This window comes from Sphaerodactylus townsendi, linkage group LG02, assembly GCF_021028975.2.
Source record: "Sphaerodactylus townsendi isolate TG3544 linkage group LG02, MPM_Stown_v2.3, whole genome shotgun sequence".
Taxonomy (NCBI): Eukaryota; Metazoa; Chordata; class Lepidosauria; order Squamata; family Sphaerodactylidae; genus Sphaerodactylus; species Sphaerodactylus townsendi.
In genome coordinates this window covers 53,626,624-53,649,911 of record NC_059426.1, presented here as the reverse complement: position 1 = coordinate 53,649,911, position 23,288 = coordinate 53,626,624, and the positions used below count along the sequence as shown (strand labels likewise).

At 41.2% G+C, this 23,288-nt stretch overlaps 1 protein-coding gene across 2 annotated transcripts in view; it reads right to left on the bottom strand.

Moving 5' to 3' along the window:
• The window catches only part of DPP10 (dipeptidyl peptidase like 10), a 709,371-nt gene that overhangs the window by 280,078 nt on the left and 406,005 nt on the right, over positions 1 to 23,288 (bottom strand). For both annotated transcript variants that reach the window (XM_048483325.1, XM_048483324.1), the window contains exon 2: positions 4,409 to 4,523. In XM_048483325.1, the coding sequence (XP_048339282.1) occupies positions 4,409 to 4,523 (115 nt within the window). The remainder of the gene's footprint in view (positions 1 to 4,408; positions 4,524 to 23,288) is intronic.

Here is a 23,288-nt window from a genome sequence, read left to right as displayed (position 1 = left end):
CATCACGCCGGCTGAGGTTGGTGCCCACAATCAAATCCACCCCTGGAAAGAGATTGAGGTTGCCGGGAAAAGAGTGGCTGTGGGTGTACACCACATGCCAGATTTCACAGGGAGACATTCCCTGCATTGTCAGCCCCATCAGCAGGCATTCTCTACCCCACAGCCCCCCATGTCCATCAAGGTCAGGTGTGGTCCTGTCTGCTTGAGTGCTGCCATCCAGGAGCTCTGTGGCATAGCCCTCCTGCAAGGCCAGCACTAAGTAGGGGGAGCCAGACATGAGCAGCATAGAGAAGAGACATCTGCACCTTGATGGGCTCTGTGGGGAGCTCCATGGGGAACAGGCAGAAAGCCGCCTGGGACCCAGTCAGCAACGGTGTGTGTGTGTGTGGGGGGGGTGATCCAGCAGGAGGCAGGCAGGCAAAAGTGTCTGGCTGGAGGCAGAGCAGGGGCAGGCAGGCCATGGGCACATGGACTTCAGATGCCTTCAAGGGAGGAAGAAAGCAAGGAAAGAATGGCTAGCATATCCCTCCCCACCCTCCTCCATACTGGCTACAGAGCTTGGCCAGCATGGCAGCAGGCAACTAAGGGGCACAGAGGTGGGATGCCGCCAGCTCTGGCCACTCTCCAGCCCTCCTAGGCCGCTCCGCCTCGGCAGCAGGCACACCTGCCCCTGGGGATGCCCTGGCATGGGTCCCGCTACCGAGAGCTGTACTCAAACCGGGCCTCTCCACATCTCATCTCATCCCAGCAACCTCCAGTGGTGGCCGACTATTGGCCTACATGGCAGGGCTGTTGGAAGGACCAGACATGTGCAGGGCATTCAGAGGCCCGCCTTGTCCTCCGCGGTTGGGTCCGCATTTATACGGGAAGCTCCCTCCTCCATATCAAGTCCTGTCGACAGCTGGGCTGGCTCAAGGATGGCTCTAGGCACTGCTCTCAGCTCCTGCTCCTCTGAGACAAGTCCTGGAGAGGGAGGAGAGTTGGCAAGTGCACGGACATGCAGATTGGCTCTTTGGGAGGGGGAGGCAGTTCCTGCCAGGACCTGCCAGGGAGACTGGAGGGATCAAGAATAGGTCTGTTGGAGCCTACTTCACCATCACATTATAGAACTCAGTGTATGGACCTGGGCCGGGGGAAAGGAAGAAGGAAGTGGGGGTGATTCCCCCCCCCCCGTGTCTAAATGACTGCTGCCTGGGGACATTTGACACCATATGTTTCCCTGGGAGGTACACCCCAGCTGTCTTTTTTATCTTTTCCAAATATTTCCACCAAATCCACATCTTTTGGCTTAAGAGCCTTCAGATTGCATAACTCTTCCGCCTTTCTACATTCCACTCTATTAATGAATCTCTGTTCTCATTCCTAACATTTTAACTACAATAGATCTTAGCAATATGTTACTCCTTATAATATTATTGGTCTGTCCCAGTGAACTCTTATACAGTTTGTATCGGATACTAAATTCCACTTCTGAGTGTAAGTGAACTGAGGGAGAAAACCTAGTAACTTTACCAGAGGATAGCATGAGACAGTAGTAAAGGCACAAGGAATACAATTTTAGCTTTGTTCAGACCTTTGGCTGTTGAATGGATTGAAGTGCTTGGTACAGAAAATTGACAATATCTCTTATGCCTACACTAGGAACTACTAGCCAGTTAACAGCCATGTACCTTACTCAGTGCTGAAGCAGATAGCATGCGAAACTACCTCACACAGGATCAGAAGACTGGTCTGTCAATGTCAGGATTATCTACTTTGACAACAATTTTCCAGGATATCAGCAGAAATTATGTACATGGAGCAGCAGTGGCATAGGAGGTTAAGAGCTCATGTATCTAATCTGGAGGAACCGGGTTTGATTCTCTGCTCTGCCGCCTGAGCTGTGGAGGCTTATCTGGGGAATTCAGATTAGCCTGTACACTCCCACACACGCCAGCTGGGTGACCTTGGGCTAGTCACAGCTTCTTGGAGCTCTCTCACCCCCACCTACCTCACAGGGTGTTTGTTGTGAGCGGGGAAGGGCTAGGAGATTGTAAACTCCTTTGAGTCTCCTACAGGAGAGAAAGGGGGGATATAAATCCAAACTCTTCTTCTTCTTCTACATCACCTCCTACCCAATCCATCTTTTTAACTGAAGTTTCTGGGAACTCAACCCAGAATCTTTTTCATGCAAAACTGTTGCTTTAGCACTGAGTCAAAGGCTTATTCCATGGCTTAATTCCCACTGAAAATTTAATCTAGATACAACCAAGTTTCAAAAGAATTGGCACCTTTTCATCCAGGTTCCAACATAGTGCAGCATGTTTCTAGTGAAAACATCTAGGCCTTCCCCTGGGGGGGGGGTGTCTGCTGTCAGGGGTGCAACTGTTAAGCTAGCAGCACCAAAATTTCAGAGTATTTTTAGGAGGCCCTCCTGATGATACCACCCAGGTTTGGTGAAGTTTGGTTCATGGGGGCTAAAGGTATAGACCCTCAAATGTGTAGCCCCCATCTCCTATTAGCTCCCGTTGGGAACAATGGGGGATGGGACACCACCTTTGGGAGTCCATAGCTTTGGACCCCCTGGACCAAACATCACAAAACCTGAGTGGAATCAGTAGGAGACTCTCCTGATGATACCACCCAGGTTTGCTGAAGTTTTGTTCTTGGGGGGGGGGGCAAAGTTATGGACCCTCAAATATGTAGCCCCCATCTCCTATTAGCTCCCATTGGAGAGTTTTTTTCAAAAAGGTGCATATACAAGCAGGCCCAGGAAAATCCCGTGATAAGGGGGGGAGCGCCAGAAAAGGGACTGATCTGTGTTCCATTGTTTGGCTGTGAGTAAAGATCTCGAGGGAACCTGGATATTTCGAGTGACTATCCCAGTCGTCAGTGAGGAAATCACCCATGTCTCTACCTCCAGTAAAAACATCAGGTTGATTCCACATTCAGTAACACTGAGCAGTGTATGGTGGTAGTTCTCCAGTGAACCACTGCAAAAACTGCTGGTGCTCTGTTCCAATTATATAATACAGCTCTATTATATAATACAGCTGTATTAAAATCCTGTATATTTGAAATTAATTTAAAATTCACTAAACATTAAATCAAATATCTATCTAAAATGAAAACAAGGAGGGACATCTTCATATCTAATTCCCAAACATGCCTCTGATCTGTGGATATCTAAATCACACTGGCCATGGGGTCAGCTGATGTGAGATAGAAGCTGGAGTGAATCAGGGCAAAAATCTTGTGCCAATGCACTCCTCCCTGCAGTGCAACGAGAGAGGAAGCATGTTGGAGCAAGATTTCTTGTGGTGACACGCTTCTTCTTGCCCCACATGTACTTCTTGCTTTCCCTGTAGAAAGCAGAACACTTCTGACATGATTTTTTCACCAGAGCAGGGCAAGGGTGGGACAGAACCAGCTGTGGGTAATGGGCCACTGTGTGGGTTTGTATTGCCCTTCTCCTGCCCTTTTCTTGGGAGATCATTGTCTCAAAGATTTAGCAAAAATAAGCACAAGTAACTGAATTTTGTTTTATTATTAAGTTACTTCAATATTTTGTGGACCTTAGTATCTTCATTGTGTGACAGTGTTTTCAAACTTTATTGTCCTAAACAGATGCCAAGTTTATACATAGAACAATATTATAAATATAAAGAAACTTACGTTTAAATTTTATATTCTTTATTTTATATATTTATTTAATTTATAACCTGCCTTTTCCCCCAATCGGAACCCAAATTAGCTTACAACATTCTCCCATTCTCCATTTTATTCTCATAAAAGCCCTATGAGGCTGGGATACCTGTGTGCAACTGCCCCATGGTGAACCGGTGTGCAACTGTTCCATGGTGAAATGGAGACTTGAACATATGTTTGATAGATCCTGTGCTGGCACTCTAACCATGCTGTTTCTTTAATTTAAACATGGGACAGAAATATTTCATTCATAAGAGTATAATTTGCAGTAAAATACTAAACGCTAAACAAAACAAATACAGCAGGATCCATGCTCCTGTAAATGGCATAAGTTTACAGATCTTTCCAGCCTTCCCAAACCAGCCCCCCAATGTTCCCATACTGAGCAGTGTGGAGACACTCCAGAATAACTACAGGAAGTGACAGTTGGTCAAAACTGTCTCCCTGTACATGTGTAGTGCCCTCAGAACAAGCAAGAGTGACTGTGTGTAGTGATTTAAAACGTCTTTCCCATCTTGATACAGACCCATCCTGCCACACACATATGTACTCAGCATGGAATACTGTTCTGATGGGTGAGTCTTCTAATCTTCAGGGTACACATGGAGCAACTGGGGAGAAAACAGGATACTGGGGAAAATTTGTTTTTTTCATGGAAGTTTGGAACTAACTAATAATTCAGGTATGACTGTGCAGTTTGTAATAACAATAGCAATCCTACCTGGAGTTAAAAGAATTACGGACATTGTGATGAGTGAGCATACAACTAGAATCACCAGCAGTGCAATAGCTATTCCCTTCCAATTCCTCTGTGGTGGGCTGTTGCTTCCAAGTTCCTAGAGGGATTTAAAAAAAAGATAAAATAGTTCCTTAATTATATGTCTTAGAAAAATATACATTCATATTAATATTCATGTATGAGATATCTTGTATATAGCTAAAATCAAAACTGAAGAGTTATCACACCTCCCATGTGCAGTTGTGATATAAAATACGTATATATGTAGACACTGACAGAGCAGGTATCTTGCTGCAACAGAATGGTCCATCTAGTCCAGCATTCTGTCTCATACAGTTACCAACCAGTTCCCTTGAAGGCCAGCCAAGAAGGAATAGAGATCAAGGCCTTTCCTGATACTATCTCCTGGTATTTATGCTCAATGATTAACTACCTCTTTAGTGATCATGGCAGAGAAGAAGAATCACTCTGTGCTTATGTAAGCTGTTGAAGATATTATTGATACTAGCATGTTTCAAATATATTCTTCAGGATAACATTCAGCTGGCATTTTTAAAAGGGTATGCTTTTTTGTCATCAAGTCACAGCTCACTTACAATGACCCCATTGGATTTTCAACACAAGAGATGTTCAGAGGTGGTTTGCCATTTCCAAGTGGCTTGGGGGGGATTGTTTTAAAGGTACAGAGATCAAAAGAATGCAGGGGTCTGTCCTTTAAATAATCCCCAAATTTAGAGTGGATTAGACAAAGAGGTCCAATTCTATGAGCTTGTCAAGAGGGTCCCCCCAGCCATCTTCCATTATTTCATACGGAAGGGATGGAGGAGGGAAAAACCCCTCTAAGCTGCTTCTGGCAAAAGCCATGCATGCAAGCAGCAATCACTGCTGAAATTATGCCTTCCATGAAAGAACAAACACAACAGGACCATTGCAGAACCAAGAAATCTCAGTAGAATCAAAAATCAACGTCCCAAGCCAAGCCAAACAGAATCAAAATCAATCCAGAGAATCTATACAGTGAACTTTGCCCAACCATGGAGTCATCCTGTAGATTAGACAAATAGACCTCTGGCAGAGCTAACCTGACAGCTCAAGGTAAATTGAGGGAAGAAGAGTCACCCAGGATGATATCAGATGACAGAATTAGTTGTCAGAAGCCCAGAAATAGTTGAAGCCATCAGGGTTGTTGGCTTGAGAGGTAGTAGTGGGATGTTTGCCTACCAAAGTCATAGGCCGTTTCCGCACGGAGACGGAAGCGGCTAGGTCGGCGCATTTCGCGCCAACCCGACGACGCTGGGACCTTCCGCATGGACGGTCCTGGAAAGAGCCGGGACACCGGCACCACGGAGCACCGGCGCCCGGCCGACCCGGCGTGTCCCCAGGCCTCCGGCACGTCGCCGAGGCCTGGGGACACGCCCCCCGGCCCTGCACGCCTGCTCCAGCGGCGCAGGGCAGGGGGGCATGTCCCCAGGCCTCGGTGACGAGCCGGAGGCCCAGGGACAAGGTAAGTGCCGGGAGGGAGTGGGGGGGCGCCCCGTCTTGAAGCCGCTGCCGTTCGCTCGCTGCCGTTCGCTCGCTGCGCCCCCTGTGCGAATGGCGGCTTGGGGACGGCGTTTTTGCTGTCCCCAGGCCGCCATATTCCGCCCGTGCAGAAACGGCCATAGAGATATAATGGCTGAGAGAAGAAAGTTTGTCTTCCAAGCAATGCTAGTTATTGGAGCTTGCTCAATAAAAGAGGCTTTTTCTGTATAATAAATATTTAAATAAATATTGTCACAGACCTTCCCTAGACTGCAATTCTAAACACGTTTGTGTATGCCAAAAAGCTACTTGTATCAACAAAACTGACATAGCATAATAACATAGCATTATTATTTAATCAACAAAAAGATCTCAAACTATAATGGTGAAAAAAAATGATTACGAAATCCACACAACAGCAAATCACCCATTACAGCAACGAAGTATAACCATAACATCATGCTAATGAAATTCCAGTCCTACAAATAAGAAGCATTTTTGTGTTTTATCTGGATTTTACACAGATATATAGCCACTATGAAATAAAATATAGATGTCATCGTTCAAAACAGAATGTGAAAATAAACTTACAATTAGTATTGCTATGATATTTCTGCCCAGGAGACTATAGTCTGAGTGTGATCAGTGAGTACTCTGTTCTACCTAAAAAATTGTTTTGTCTATATAAACTGCTTTTAAAAATAATGAATTTTTAATTTCTTTTCTTACATGGAAAAGGAGAAGGTGATTCAGTCTTCTAATATCTACTAATCAAATGGGGTTTGCCAAGCTTTTAGTACCATTTTTCCTTTCAAACACTGACAACAGTATAAGTCTGTTTTTGATTAGTAAAACTGAACAGGAGTTGTAAGTATTAAATTCTGTTTCCTCTTGCTGCATGTCTTTGATCTGAATCAGAGCACATATTTTACATCTTACAGATGGAACTTTGTGATCTTCATCACATCAGTCTTGGTTTTAATGTCAAAGATAAAGAAACCTGAAAATGGATTATATGATGCTGTGCAAAGTCACAGACTTTTGCCCAAATCCTAGGCATAACTTCTCATATTTCCTGGAAGTTACATCATGCCACCAGTAAGACACTATTTCCCCTGTCTCCCCTACCCCATCAAGCCTCACAAGTTAGAAGAGGATTTCATAGGCTGGAGGTTGGATACTGCTAACTTTTTATTAGAAGAGATTTACAACTGAAATCTCTAAGTTATTTCAGATATTTGTTCATTATATAGTTTTATATTTCTTTTTGCTTATCATTACATAGAGATGGGACTTGTGAATACTTATTCTTTTAAACTTGCAAGTGCCAGAGAAAAATGTTTCATTTGGGTACTTTGTTTCAAATTCTTCTCAAATAGGCAATTATAAAGCAGATTTCACAGAATGGAAATTTCTGTAAGAAATAGTAGTTTCTATTCAACTGAAGAGAATTTTGTGTGGGTAAAAATATAACTTCATATGGGTAAAAAGTATTAAATGGAAATATTCAAATATAATAAACTGTAAAGCTTAAAAAGAACAATATGAACATTTAATACACCATAATTATCTAAACATATTTCAATTGTAAAAAAAGAATGTTCTGAGCGTTTTATATTTCATCATTATTAAAATGTATGTTAAATGTGCTTTGTACATCAAAATTCTTTTACATGACTCAAAAATTCCATGGAGATTTAAATGACAGATTATGGAATGAGAAATTACAGATGATAAAAATATCCTGTTCCACACAAACAGCCAAATATACATAGGCACATCACTGGTCCTTTTGTACATTCAAAAACAAAGAAAAATATAACATTTAAACAGTATAGTCAAAGTTCTGATAGGACACATAACATAGCAGCCATAATTAAAAACATGCCCCCCCCCTTGTTCTGACATCGCAAGCCCTGCTGTCCCCCCTTAGGGGAGTTTTAAACTGTTGGACGCCATCTGTTGTCTTTTGTAATATAATAATGTGGTAATTGAGCGCTGTATTTTAACGGGGAGGGGTATTAAGATGCATGGAATTTGTTTATATATTTAATTGTATTTATATAGTTATGTTGTGAACCGCCCTGAGCCCTTCGGGGGAGGGCGGTATAAAAGTTAAATAAATAAATAAATAAATAAATAAATAAATAAATAAATAATAATAATAATAATAATAATAATAATAATAATAATAATAATAATAATAATAATAATAATAATAAAGCCAGAGAAGACCACAGAAAATGAAGAAGCAAAAATACTCTGGGACTTTAGAATACAAACAGACAGACACCTGGCACACAACACCCCAGACATAACAGTGATAGAGAAAAAACATGTTTGGATCATAGATGTTGCTGTGCCCAAAGTTGACCTAGCAGGAGTAGAGGACAAAGAGCTGGCCAAGATCACACAATACAAGGAACTAAAAATTGAAGTTGAACGATTGTGGAAGAAAAAGAACTTAACAGTAATCCCACTAGTAGTCCCGGGTGCTCTAGGAGGGAATCCCAAGAGGAAATCTTGAAAAAACATCTGGAAGAGCCTTAAACTTGGACAGAACATCAGTCCACATGCTGCAGAAAGCAGCACTTCTAGGAACTGCACACATTCTACGCAAATACCTCTAATATCCTAGGTCCTTGGGAAGGACTCGATATTCAGAGATGAATTCCAGACACTTGTGCTGTGTTGTTATGTGTATAATAATAATAATAATAATAATAATAATAATAATAATAATAATAATAATAATAATAATAATAATAATAATAAAATAACAGCAGCAGCAGCAACTTTTTTATTCTGTTCTATCATACTGACTGACAAATAATACCAGCACTTATTCTTGGGCGCACAGCCTGATTCTACACAGGCAATACTAACGGGTTAAATGAACCCATGTTGCCTGTGCCACTGTTTATTTGGCAGGTGTAGGGGCCAGCCAGGATTGCTGGGATCCACTTACTGGCACTACATGAGAATCCACTCTAATAATATTAGAGAATCCACTCTAAAAATATTAGAGATCCACTCTAATAAAGGCTGCCTGGGGAATCCACCATAATTGTGGGCAGAAGAGAGTGGGAATAGAACACTTCCTGGTTGCTGTAGTTTGTACAGGCAAGCAGAAAGTGCCTGCGACCCAGGTTGAAGAGAAAAAGTTGCTGATTTAGCCACTTTCATTTAACCCGGGTTCAGGCAAATGTAATGGGTGCAGGGCATACTACACATGGGAACATCTGGTGTCACATCCCCAGGTGCTCACCATTTAGTTATGTTGGGGGGCATCAGGCACCTGCTGGATCCAGGCCTCTCCTGCAGCATGGAGACCAGCACTTCTCACAGATGCACTTAACATATACTACCAAGCCCTTCTTTATCCCTTCCTGCAGCCATTCTGGCCAATCCGGCCTCACTCCCGTAGGGCCCGCCCTCTTGGCTTCCCAACTTGCCAGTGCGGCCCTACCCCTGGCCACCTCCCAGCAGGGCCTGCCCAACCCAGATCCTCTGGATGGCTCATCAGGGCTGTGGGGAGGAGGGGCACTGCAGGGCTTGCTGCTCGCCGATGCGACCTCCCCTGCAAGCGCCGCCACCATGGGAAGGTTCCCTGGCTCCCTGGCCTCACCAAGCTCTCCTTTCCAGCTGGCCTCACCCAGGCTCTTCTTCCTGGCCAGTGTGCTGGGGCCATGGTCACTGAAGAGCCAATACAGGACAGGGGGGCCACCCGGCTGAGCTGGCATGCCCCACACTTAGCCCCAGCCTGTGCCAGCATCACAGGGAGGCCGGCTAAAGCCACAGCATCCACCTGAGCCACCTGCCACTGAGCCCAGCCGGTGGGTGCCTGACACTGGCTCCTGCCCTCTCTGGCCTCCCTGCTGACAGGGAGGCCAGCTGCAGCTGCAGCACCCTCCTCAGGTGCCCGCCACTAAGCTCCCATAAGTGGGATATGAGGGGAAGGGGGTGTGGGGAGATGGGCAGGGGGCGTGGCGAGTCGGTCATGCCCCAGGTGCCATTTTGGGCTGGTACGCCTCTGAATGGGTAAGAAGCATTTTGGGGCAGGGGGCGAGTTTTGTGGGAACTTCTCCCCAATAACACTTTTAATAAGGGTCTGAATCCATTATATTTGGCCTGTGCAGAGTCACTCATACTGAAAGCAAAAGCTTCTGGTTGCAAACTATTTGTAAATATATATATTTGTAAATATATTTATAGAAATGACAGCTATATTACTATAGGATTTTCTTCCAAGGCCATTTTACTGCAGAGAATGTTATTGCATACTAACAATTGTGTCTCAAAAAACTGTTATATGAATCTGCCCTTATTTTGGTACCTTGATCATCCCAGTGTAGGTATTGCTTTACATCTAGGTACTTCTGTGCAGTGTTCACCCTGAGATATAGTACTCTCCTATCTGCTGATGCTGACTATTAAGAAACGTCAATATTGTTAGGCAAACCATTTTTAAAAAAACAACTTTTGTACATTTAGAGTGAGTTTTTGAGCACTGATTGACAGTCAAGGCTGACTGCTGCCAGAAAAAAAATCCAAAAATGGTAATGATCAAGTATATTCAAAGGTTAACCACATTTACATAGAAAAGGAAATATTTCTTTCTTTCTCACCTGAGTCTAAGATGAAAAAAAGGCTTTATGTAAAACTCTCTTGTTGAAGAAAGGTTTTATATATGGGGTACCAAGTACATAGCCAAAAGAATTTCAGTTAATATCATGATTGTAGAAAGCAAACATAAGAACATAAGAACAAGCCAGCTGGTTCAGACCAGAGTCCATCTAGTCCAGCTCTCTGCTACTTGCAGTGGCCCACCAGGTGCCTTTGGGAGCTCACATGCAGGATGTGAAAGCAATGGCCTTCTGCAGCTGTTGCTCCCGAGCACCTGGACTGTTAAGGCATTTGCAATCTCAGATCAGAGAGGATCAAGATTGGTAGCCATAAATAGACTTCTCCTCCATAAATCTGTCCAAGCACCTTTTAAAGCTATCCAGGTTAGTGGCCATCACCACCTCCTGTGGCAGCAGATTCCAAACACCAATCACATGTTGCGTGAAGAAGTGTTTCCTTTTATTAGTCCTAATTCTTCCCCCCAGCATTTTCAATGAATGCCCCCTGGTTCTAGTATTGTGAGAAAGAGAGAAAAAATTATCTCTGTCAACATTTTCTACCCCATGCATAATTTTATAGACTTCAATCATATCCCCCCCTCAGCCATCTCCTCTCCAAACTAAAGAGTCCCAAACGCTGCAACATTTGTCAATGAATTCAATACAAAGGTTTATGCTATTGGGAAACAAAAAAATGAACTCATTTATTTATAAGGAATACAAATAAATGCATACACCATGGCTGAGTTATGTATTTTGGTTCCCTGATGGACAGTTCAGAGAAAGATAAAGCCAGGGCCATAGCACTGTCCTTTTGCAAACGTCTCCACTGAATTCCTGTTGTATAGTTTGGTAAGGGGAAGTGGTATAATTGTGTAGACAGGCATCATGAAAGCTAGGTGATACTATAGAACAACTGCACATTCTACAGCAGATATACTTAATGTTCACCTTCTCTCCATACAAAATTGTCTATCCAAACTTCAATGATACATTAATTCATAACAACAGGATTTCACTACAGCAAACAACAGCAAATGTTACCAAGTAACATTTCCAGAAACAGTGAATAGAAACTACATTTTGCATTTGAAGACAGAGAAATGTGTTCTAGCTTCTTGGTTGGCTGAACTCAAATATCAATTTGTTTGACTTGGATACAGTTGGCATAGAGGGCTATTTCTTAATGTATTCAGTGGAGAAAGAGAATGGATGGATAAAACTACCGGTATACATGCTTATAATAACTTTGCAAAATAATTTTGCAAACATATACTCTACAATGAAAGAACATTGTGTAGTTAATGTTTGTTAGGATGTCTCCAATAATTAATTATTGATGTCTACTTCTAATCAAGTACAATAATTATTTCAATTTATTTGAATGCAAACAGAAAGAATAAATGTCTTATACATCTAATTCCCTCTTTAAACCATTTATTCCATAGCCATCTATACATCCATTGCATTGAAGGCCATCATTACCTCCATTGGCAATGAGTTCCACAATTTAATTAATTATTGAGTGAAATGGTATTTTCTTTTGCCTGTCCTGAACCTACTGCTTATCAACTTCATTGGGTGACTCAAGACTTAGAAAAAGATTGTCCATTTTCTCCATATCATGCCTAATTTTACACCCATTACTGTGCACCCATTACTGCACAAATAATGACGAGGGGGGAGAGATCCACAGCAGCTGATGACAGTGCTGCCATTGTGCTGCCTCCTAAGAGTTCAACATGGGGAGCATAAAAAACTAAAAAAAACTTCCCAGCCAACCTGAAAATCGCTATTGCTGTCCCATGGCCTACAACACACTAAAATGTAGAGTAGGTCACTAGGTGACCTAGGGAATGTTTCCAGACCTGTGGAAGTTGACTGATGTTAGCTCCACTCCCAGGAATTCCCTGGACCACTGTCACTTGCACCAGTGCAAGCTCCCACAGTGGAGGAGCATCAGCACATAAGAAGCTTCCAGGTTCAGGCATGGCACAGTTACACTGTTTGTGCAGTTACGCACACCTTGCTGCCGGCTTATTATTCCTCCACTGATACATTTGCCACTTAGGCCAGCAGAATGGGCACCCATGACAGCACTTCTTTGCGCCACTTCCAAGACTCCATTCAACTCCCCACCCATGCACTGCACTGTTAGTCACCTTTTTTTGTAAACTGCAAAGTCCCAATCTCTTTTGTTTTTCCTCATACAAAAGGTTTTCCAATTGTTACATTCCCATGATCTCTTTCCCACTCAGACCTGGTAAGTTCAGAGCTCAGCATACATTTAAAGTTAAGATTTGTTGCTCCAGTTTGTAAAGATATGTACTACCACCACAGGATTACATGTAAAAGGATGTGGTAACTGATATTTGCAGCACAATCCTAGGCTGTTGTCCCAGCCCAAGCCCATAAAATACAGGTTTCAAAACTATTTTCCTCTTAAGTATACAAGGCCCTTCACAATCTCCACAATAAATATGAATGTATTATCATTTTTTTAAAAAAAAATCAGGTGTTACCAATATACACAGAAGAAAAAACCTTGAAGGAATGGCAGAGACAGATAATCAAGTTCATATGGAACAGCAAAAAATCAAGAATCAGAATTATCATTTTACAAACTGGAAAAAAAGAGAGAACTAGCAATACCTAATATTAAAGTATATTATCAAGCAGCTGGTTTGGGCTGCATTGTGTGCTGGATTATAAACACAGACCAAAAGGTAATAAAATTAGAAACAGCAGATCTAGAAGAAGGTTTACACAACTGTATATATAGAGTGCAAAATGTAATGCATGTAATTGTAGATAGACTATTTAGAATTTGGGGGGGGGGGGAGTCTTCCAATATGCCCACTAATGTCTCCCATAGAGACTTATTATAACAAGAATATGAGGAATAGTAATGATTTTATGACAGATGGAAATATGATAAACATCCAAGGAGAAATTAAATCTTGACAAACAATAAAGGATGAAGATACGGAACTACAACAGCTACTCTAATTTCAAATAGTTTCAAGATTAAGAAAGGACATTCATACAGCAAAAGGAACAATAAGGGGACTGACAAAATTTGAAAAAGTTAATAATGTAGAAAAAAAGAACATTTATTAGGACAAATGTATAAGCTAATACTTCAATATGATAAACAGAACAGGAGAAAACATGTATGGTTAAATGGATGCAAAATTTTGAGGAAGAAATATCTTTCCAACAATGGGAAACATTATGATATTTGACAGTCAGCCAAATATTAAGAAAAAAAGGACAAGATGTTTCTTAGGTGGTATATCACAGCAAAAAATATTGAGAAAAAGGAAAAGAACTAAAAAGAAAAATGTTGGAAATGGAAAGGAGTAGATGGTACCTTTTACTGTATGTGGTGGACATTTAGAAAAGTTTTAAAAAATGAAAAGAAGTGCATATAGAAATTCAGAATATTTTTAATATTTTTAAAATTAAATTAGTTAAGCATTTTGCCAAAAAATCCAAAAACCTTAGAATCACTGATCTGATACATGATAATAATGAATGGAGTTATTCTTACAGCAAAATGCAAAGCAGAAGAATGTCCAAGATGAGAAGATTGGGAAGGCAAATTAGCTGAATATGCATAGTGACAAAAATAATAAACTTTATGAATAAGACACCAATAAATGGAAATTATATTATTTATATTATTTTTAAATGATGATTATTAGATTATTGTATAATATATGTACAATTTCCTTGTTTTTCACTTAGTTCTCCAATATAAAATTCCAATATAAAACATTTGTTTTGATTTACTCTTTCCTTTTTTCTGTTCTGTTTATATAACAAAAAAAAAATACTGCACCTTGGTGGGTCTACATAAAACTGTTGTAGAACACAAGATCTTTTTACCCATTTCCATATATAGAAAGAGGATTTTTTAAATTGATATCTCTGTGACCTGACAGAAACAATACTATCATGTGTCACATCCACAGAACTGTGATCCAACTAACACTGCAATATGATGCAGTGTTTCTGCCAACAACAGTGCCCGAGGAACGGTAAAAACACAGAGTTTTTTGGGAAACAGTGTTTCCCAGCTGGCGCTGTGCAAACGGCACCAGGGTGGAGGTGCCGCTTTTAGGCTTTTAGGCACCCCTGGTTTTTCCTTCACTTCGCAGGGACAATGAGGCATGCCCCCACTGCTCTTCGACCCCCAGGGATTGGAGGGCAGCGTGGGCATACTTCTCCATTCCTTCGGAGCTCACAGGGGTGGAAGGTAAGTGGGGAAGCTGAAAAAGTGGTGCCTCTATGCAGAGGTGCCTCCATGGGTCGCCGCTGCTTCGGGGCTTTGGCACCTTGCAAGCTGTCCTGAGGCACAGCCGCTTCTTTGGCCTGTGCAGAACGGGCCAAGGTCAATTGAAATAAAAATGTTACCAGAGTAACTCTGCATGGATTGCAATGTAAGATCACTACTGTTTTGGAATATCTCCAAAGAAACACTAATTCCAAAATTATGGGAATTATGGGAATTATCTTTTTTACAATGTAAACTTTGATAAATTATCAACAAATCCAGTAATACAAATAGTTAATAGACACTCAGTGTTATAGCCTTTAATTAATTTTCAAATAAAGGTTTCTCTTTTGGGGTATTTATAAAAGCTCTGTTCTGAAATCTCCCTGTTCAATATAACTTCAATATGGAGATTTTGGAAAACATGCCCGGCCAGCTAACCATAGCCATGTGTCAATCTGAAGTTCAGAGCCAAACTAGTCATTACATGTGATACAAGTTGGGACACTGTCTATGAGTAGCCAGAGAAAGGGGCAAATAGATCCCCCCGTGACCATTTCTGCTTGTGAAAACAGCACAGGTGGGAAACTTGAAGTCTCTTCTCTCTCTTTACTGTGCTCCATTAGAGCAGTGGAATGCTACCCAGTTCATATGTGTGACTTTCAGTCAGGTTGGACACCCGTGTTCCGACTCATGTTGCTATAACATCTAGTTCTGCTCTGAATTCATTTCAAAGGCATGGGTATAGCTTTAAGTTGAAGTTTGTTTTTGTCTTCATACAGAGGTTTACTACGTAGATTCTTTGGAATGAAGAACAAGGAGTGAAGCTGAATAAAACTGTCACTGAATATTTTCATTCACATCTATCTTACTCAGAAAGTAAGCACTACTAGAATATCATTCTGGATAAAATATAGTCCAATGATTGGGAAATTAGACTATTTCTCGTGACTTTGCACAATCATATTCAGCTAATTTATTCTGTAATCTGTATTATTACTAAGAAAGTATATATTTCCCCTTAAAGAACACAGAACTTATTGCTTCATAATGATTAAGCCAATCTTCCTTTATGTACAGTTTTCTCAAGTAGGGATATCAACTTGTACCAAGGGTTAAAGGGGTAAAAGTAAGCATAATTAATTAAGGTATTCAAACTGGTTCTGCTATTTAAAGTTAACATACTTTATTTGGAGGTTAGGGATTTGTTTGATAAAATTAATATTCCACCATCAAGCTTTTTTGACCTCTTTTGGAAAATGAAACATACAGTTAAGTTCAGTTTGTTCAGTGCAGCGACTTCTTTTTTATCCACGTGTATAATTTAAATTACATCTTCAGCAATGTAGTCTTTCTTATGAAATGAAAATGAAAAAAATTACCTTTCACTTTATAGATTTCATGAATCATATCTGCAAGGATCCTGTCATCACCTTGCCCCTTATGGCAGTCTTTTCCAACCCCATGAAAGTTTATTTTCAGGGCTGCAAGATCTCCATAAACTTATAGTTACATGCATCAGGAGATTACAGTGGAGAGTGGCAAGATAATATTGCTTCCTTCTCCTTCCTCTGTAAGTGGAGCTCTACTGACATAACACACAGAAAGGGTGATTATGCCCCCTTGCTCCTCCCCACTGCAGCCTTACAATTTACATGGCTATTCGTTCATATGGGTCCTGCAAGCTCGGGAGCAAACTTGAACATGTCAGAAAGGAAGGTGGTGAAGACAACCCAGAAAATAGTAACACTGAACACCTTCTGCTGTTGGATCATATGCCCCAAGTCACAGTTTGTTTTATTAGAAACGAGTAATGAATTGAATGGAAAGTCTCTCTCTCTCTCTCACATACACACAGAGTTCAGTACCACCTTCACCCATTTCAACATAACTTTAAATCAATAGTGTGACTTTGTCATTAAGCTACATCTTATATGCCATGGGCTTAATTTAAATCTGGTTCATGAGCAGATGCTGATGTATTCTGTAGTAGTTAAACTTTTTGAGAAGGATCTGGGAGATCCAGATTCAAATCCCTACTTTGTCATGGAAGCTTGTTGGGTGATCTGGGCCCAGTCACACACACTTTCCACGTAATCAGCCTCACAAGGATGTTATGAGGATAAAAAGGTGAGAATAATGTAAGCCATTTGGATCCCAATTGGGAGAAAGATATACACAAAGATAACACAAATTATGTTAAACAAAACAAATAAAATAAATACTATAGTTAATTGCTATCTGTAATTGTTTCATTGGAAACAGAATTGATAGAAATTGCTGAGCTCCCCTTATGATGCTTTCTTGACTTCCAAGTCATTTTATAATAAACTCTCAAGATTATTAACTATAATATATGGTAGATTGGCAGCAAGAAAAGAACATGCAACAGTATAATTGCATTCATAAAAATGAAGAGGAAATGCCACCATATCCAGTCCAGATGAACCATGCAGTTGCTGATAGACTACTTTCCTATTCCACCAGTTTGCATAAGACAAAACAGCACAAAAATAAACCCTATTGAGTGGAACAAGACACATCAAGTCTGGATAAAGCAAGAAAGTTGGGGAGGTCACCTTTTTCATAGGTTTGAAACTTGGCACTGAATAAGTCCATTGAATAAATTTCCAGCATGAAAACATTCTCCTCACTTTGGGCAGCTTGGGGATCCAAGGTCCAATCAAGATGCATGGGAGAAACCACTCTCAGTTCATTCTGTTCTGGCTGGCTAGGTTACTAGAACTATTAGACTTCATGATGTCTCTTTCTTTGTTCTTGAGATGTTATATCTACTCCTGCTCTATGCTGTCTTTCCATACAAGGCAGCAAACATCAAACAATTAAAACATTAAATCATCAAGACATTAAAACAGCATTTTAAAATGTAAATATATTTGAAATATTTAAGCAATTAAGTAAAACATATAAACACAAAACACGCATAACAACACGAGCAGGAAGAGGGGTCAATAACAGTTAGTTGGGGAACACCAAACCTAACAAAAAGGTCATTACCCACTGGCAAAAGACAAGAGCCGACTTCCCCCTCAGCCAGAGAGGCGGCTCCATATGGAGCTGTCTCCGGTCGCCCCCCTCCACTTACAGTCCCATCCAGCATTGCTCTGGAGGGTTGCAGGGATCTGCTCAAGCTGCCCTCCGACCTCCTGGGCAGCGTGGGCGGGTCTCTGCAGCCCTCCAGAGTGACGCTGGATGGGATGAGGAGGGGAGGGGAAAAGTGGCGTCCTCCCGCTGGTGCTGTTCACACCACACCGACAGGAAGACAGCACTTTGCAAAGGTTAAAAGTGGCACCTTCACACCACTCCCAGGTAGCCAGGACGGTGCTGCTGAGATGCGGCAGTGCCTCCTGTGCGAACAGCAGCCCAGGGACGGTGTTTTTGCCATCCCTAGGTCACTGTATTTCACCTGTGCAGAAAGGACCAAGGATAGAGGGAACAGTCATATCTTCCTAGGAAGGGAAATCCAAAGTTTCAGTGCTACAAGAAACAAGTTTTTTTTTCCAAGGTCACACATCTAGCCTCAGATGTTGGTCATGTTCTAAGCAGGAATGGATGGGTAGTTTCATATGGGAGTCCTTAATACACACTGGCCCAAAGCCATATAAAGCTGCAAAGGTAAACACCAGCAATTTGAATTAGGCCCAGAACCAAATTTGGATCCAGAGTAGATGGAAAAAGGCAACACTGATATGGGCTGTATGACTCACTCCAGTCAACATTCTGGCCACATCATTCTGTACCTTCAACTTCAAGGGCAACCTGATGTAGAGTGCATTGCAGTAATCTAGATGTTACAAGACAAGAACTCCTGCCACCACAAAAAGGCATCCCTGGCCACCACTACCACCTGTTTATCCAGCAGTATCACCAAGCTACAAACCTGATCCTTCAGGGTGCCCAGAATAAAAGATATCCCAGTTCCTCAATCAAGTTTTTCCCACCCAGTAGCAACTTGATTTTGTTGAGATTAAATTTCAGTTCGTTTGTCCTCCTTCATCCTAAAACTGCCTCCAGTTACCTATTCATGGATGTTTATAATATAACCATTATGTGGCCTGCATATCTTTACCCCATTCTTCTAAAATAAAATATATTTGAATAGGATATGTAACACTGAAATGATAAGCACAGCATGTAGAATGTTACGTTCTTGGTTCCTAATGACGTTCTAGGAACTTTTAGTTGGATAATAGTTCTTTTCTTTACTATGCTGTCTGTCCTCTTGTTGCTCATGTATGTCTCATATTGTCCTATTAGCATTACAAACAAGATATTTTGCTATCAGAGACTCTGCCAATAAGTTTTCTAAGAATAAAATGTCAAAGAGCAAAAATAAAGAGAAAATAAAATCCAAGAAAAGCACAGACACTGCACTGATGAAATATATAGATGACTCAACAGTCTTGTTGGAATCTTATGAATAGAAAAAGATGAGGGAGAGCTCAACAAACACACAACTCTAACTCCTGTTGCTCAGAAGGCACCTCCCAGCTCCAACATACTCCATCCAACAAACCCAGGAGGCTTATACCCTTTCAGTCCTGTCTTAAGACACTAAAATCTTCCCTTCCTCCCATATTTGGAGTACATTCTCTGCCATTAAAAGGAGCAGAACACATTTGTGTGGTGGTACTAGATACCTATTTTCAGTGTCGCAAAATTGGCCCCCCCACATAACCAGGAAGATGGCAAGGCAGCAGGAAGTCCTGCTTTCTCGTCGTCTTCAGGCGCCCTCAACCCCGCCCATGTCATCATCGACATGGGCAGGGCCAAGGAAGCCCAAGGACACAGCCCCCCAAGCCTCGCCCCTCTTCCCGGCTCTTGGCTCCCAGCTTCCAGCTGGCAGTTCCTTCTGTCCTCCCCTCTGGGAGCCCTACCCCATGCTTATAAAAGCAAAGTTGCTGAGGACGGAGCCTTTCAGTTCCTTCTGCTCTCCCCAGAGGAGAGGGCAGAAGAGACTGAGAGCTGCCAGATGGAATTCGGGGGGCGAGGCCTGGGGGTGGGGTTTGGCAAATGGGGCCCCACCCTTTGATCCCTGCCCCCTGGCATAGTGGGGGGGTGCCTGGAGAATGGCTGTCTCCAGGCACCATTTTCCCCACCATACGCCTCTGCCCATTGTATTATGAATGCTTAGAAAAATACATTTTTTTTGCTTTTGTACCAAATAACCCCCAGTTTTGCCCAGATCCCAACAAAATTGTCACTACCAACAAAAAACTGCTTAGGTTTGTATGGCCTTGCAAAAATCCAGTTTTTGTGGATATTGTTGAATGACTGGTTGCAGTATGGCCATATGGCAAATACCTTTTGAAAGTTCCATTGGTTTCAAAACTGGTATATCATAAGACATGGACTAAATTTGCCTGAGAAACACAAATCAAAAATGACCTTGGGTATATGGAATTAGTTGTACAGTTCTCCCAGACAATTAAGTATCATCACATAGTTGCACAAGAAATAATAGATAATTTTGGACATTTTCCTACCATGACAGTAATAACTAAACTAATAATCAAATCACTGTTCAACAGTTGACTAAACAAATCCACAATCTGTAGTGAAGTGGGGTTATGCAGTTAGAATCCCTGCTGCTTCTAACAATTAATAGCTTCTTTTAATATATTGTGAAAACCAGAGATTCACTTGATGCAGAGAAAGGCAGCCTTGATATATTTTAAACAGAGTCATACAACAAATAAAGAATGATTAATGTTGCCCAGAAACAAGATTAGTTTTTTTTCAGAAATTCCCACTCATGCCATAATAGTTATGCTAATAAAGGTGAGAACATTTTATTGAACGTCTTACAGATCTCTGGCTGAAATCCATCCACACTATGAGTTTTGTCTCAGAGCAAAAAAAGCAAATGATCTCATTAATTCATTTCAAAGCAATATCTACTCACTAGGTAATACACCATTTCTCAAGAGATATGTTTAGTTATCTGTATTTTCTTTTATTTGGAACAAAATCAATTATTTATACTTTGATCTTGTACCAAATTTGCAACAAAATAAGATACAAGTGGACTAAAATGTTACTACTTGAGAACTGAACTCAGACCTGATGCAATCAAGATGTTTAGGGATCAGGGGAGGGATGGTCCTGAGTAGTTATCAATGGAATTTCATCTGAATGGAGGGAGGTGTCCAGTGAGGTGTCATAGGGCTCGCTTCTGGATCTGGTACTTTTCGATATATTTATAAATGATCTGGAGGGACTGCTAATTAAATTTGCAGATGGCACCAAACAAACACCCTGAAAGATATAGAATTCAACTAGATCTGAACGCACTGGAAGAGCAGGTAGATGTGAACAAGATGCAAATCCATAAGAAAAATTGCAGATTTCTACATCTGGGTAACAAAAATGAGAGACATGCATTATGAATGGAGTTATTATTCTGGGCAGCAGTGTGTGTGAACCAGGGGCATACCACCCATGGGAACATGTGGTGTCACATGTCCCCTAGGCACATGCCATCTAATCACATGGGGGGGGTGCCAGTTACTGGCCCGGTCCTTGCACCTGGCCTCTCCTGTGGCACGGTGCCCGGCGGCTCCCTCCATGCCCGGGCCGTGCTGGGTGGTAGACCCAGGTGCTGCTGCCAGCTTTGGGTGGTAGACCTGGGCACTTTGCCAGCTTTTGGGTGGTAGACCTGGGCACTGTCGCCAACCTGGTGCTCCTCCATGAGATTGGCAGATGGCTTGATCTCTCTCTCTCCCCCCTCCCCTTCCCCCGGTATCTAGGAAAAATGGAGCCTGGAGGGTGTAAAACTTTTTGCCCCAGGCTCCATTTTCCTGAGATATGCCTCTGGTGCAAAACAACTCTTGGAGTACAGGCAGATTGTGAGCTGAATATGATCACTCAGTGTGATGCAGCAGGACTTCTAAGAGCTATAGATTTTAGTGCTAGTATTAAGTACATGTGAGAGGTTTTGTTTTGTTTTAGTTCTTTGGGTTTTTTTACCGTCATCACACCTGATTTAATGGTGACTTCTGGTGAGGTTTTCAAGACATGAGACATTTAAAGGTGGTTTCCCATTGTCTGCCTCCACATCATGACCCTTCTTTGGAGGTCTCTCATCCAAACATTTGACAGCTTGAACCTTCTTAGACAGCAACATATCAATTCAAAATCAGTCTTGTTATAAATAATGAATGCAATGTTTCTGATGTTGTTTTTTACAAGATCTAGCTAGATCCTTTAAATGAACTGAAACCAAAGGTGCTTAGTTTTATCTGGATTTTAATTAAAATTTGCAATATTTGCTCTCCACTGATATCAGTAAGTAAATTAGAGGAAACACTATGTTTGGGACAAATTTAAATTCTTCTTTCCTTCAAATAATACCAGTCCTCAAATTATCTGCTGTCATAAATTTGGATTTAATTAGCCACTGATATGGAAACAACTTTAATTTTTACAGTTTTTTTAAAAAAAATCACTGTATAAAAAAGAGAGTCTTTACAGGAAAGATGAAGTAAAATGCCCAACAAATTTATTTCCATCCTTGGCTCCATTCATAGGGGAAGGAAGATGGGAGAAAACAGGAGAAAGTGTGGCAACTTATTAAACTGAATTTGAGCTCTAAGTGATTACTCCATCTGGATAGAAAGATGCTTGCACTTCCCCCAACCAAATTATATAAAATATTAGATTATATAGCATTGCTAAGTGTACTGTGCATACAATGTTGCATCAAAATTAAGTTAGGGAATTTTTGGCTTGCTGAAAATGGATGCGGTTCTTCACTTAGTTACATAAGCAAGTCCACAACTGTCACTTGGATTTTGTCATCCATAAACAGACACAGGATTACTGCCAATACTGCATTTTAAAGGGTATTTTTGTTTTGATTTTGTTCTCTGCAATAATTAACACAAATGTTTAGCATATGCTAAACATCTCATAGCTTTTAGGAAAAAACTAAAAATGCATACTTATAATGTAGGTTTTTAACTGACATTTTTTACACGGTAATTTTGTGGTTTCCCCCCACCAGATAATTTAAATTGTAACATAAACTCATTTTATTTTACACATACAAACAGAAAAACTGAACTAAGAGAATGGCTGATTCTGTACACCACAAATAAGATGTCCTGAGGATGGGGAAAGACCATCTTGAGGAGAAATTTCACACACCTTTTTCCTCAGGTCATCCTCAGGACACCTTATTTCTGCTTGAGCCATCTATATTGAGGATGCAGAACTACCGACTTTTTTCTCTCCCAAGTGTTCTGCAAGTCATCTTCTCTTGTTGTGCAGAGTTCAGGAGCTATGGCACCCTAAAGACCAATACCATACAGTAGACACTCGTCATCATAAGGGATATATTCTAGGGATCACCACAAATAGTGAAATCTACTAACCCTGCAGTATCAAACAACCAAATTTCCCACAAATCTTAAAA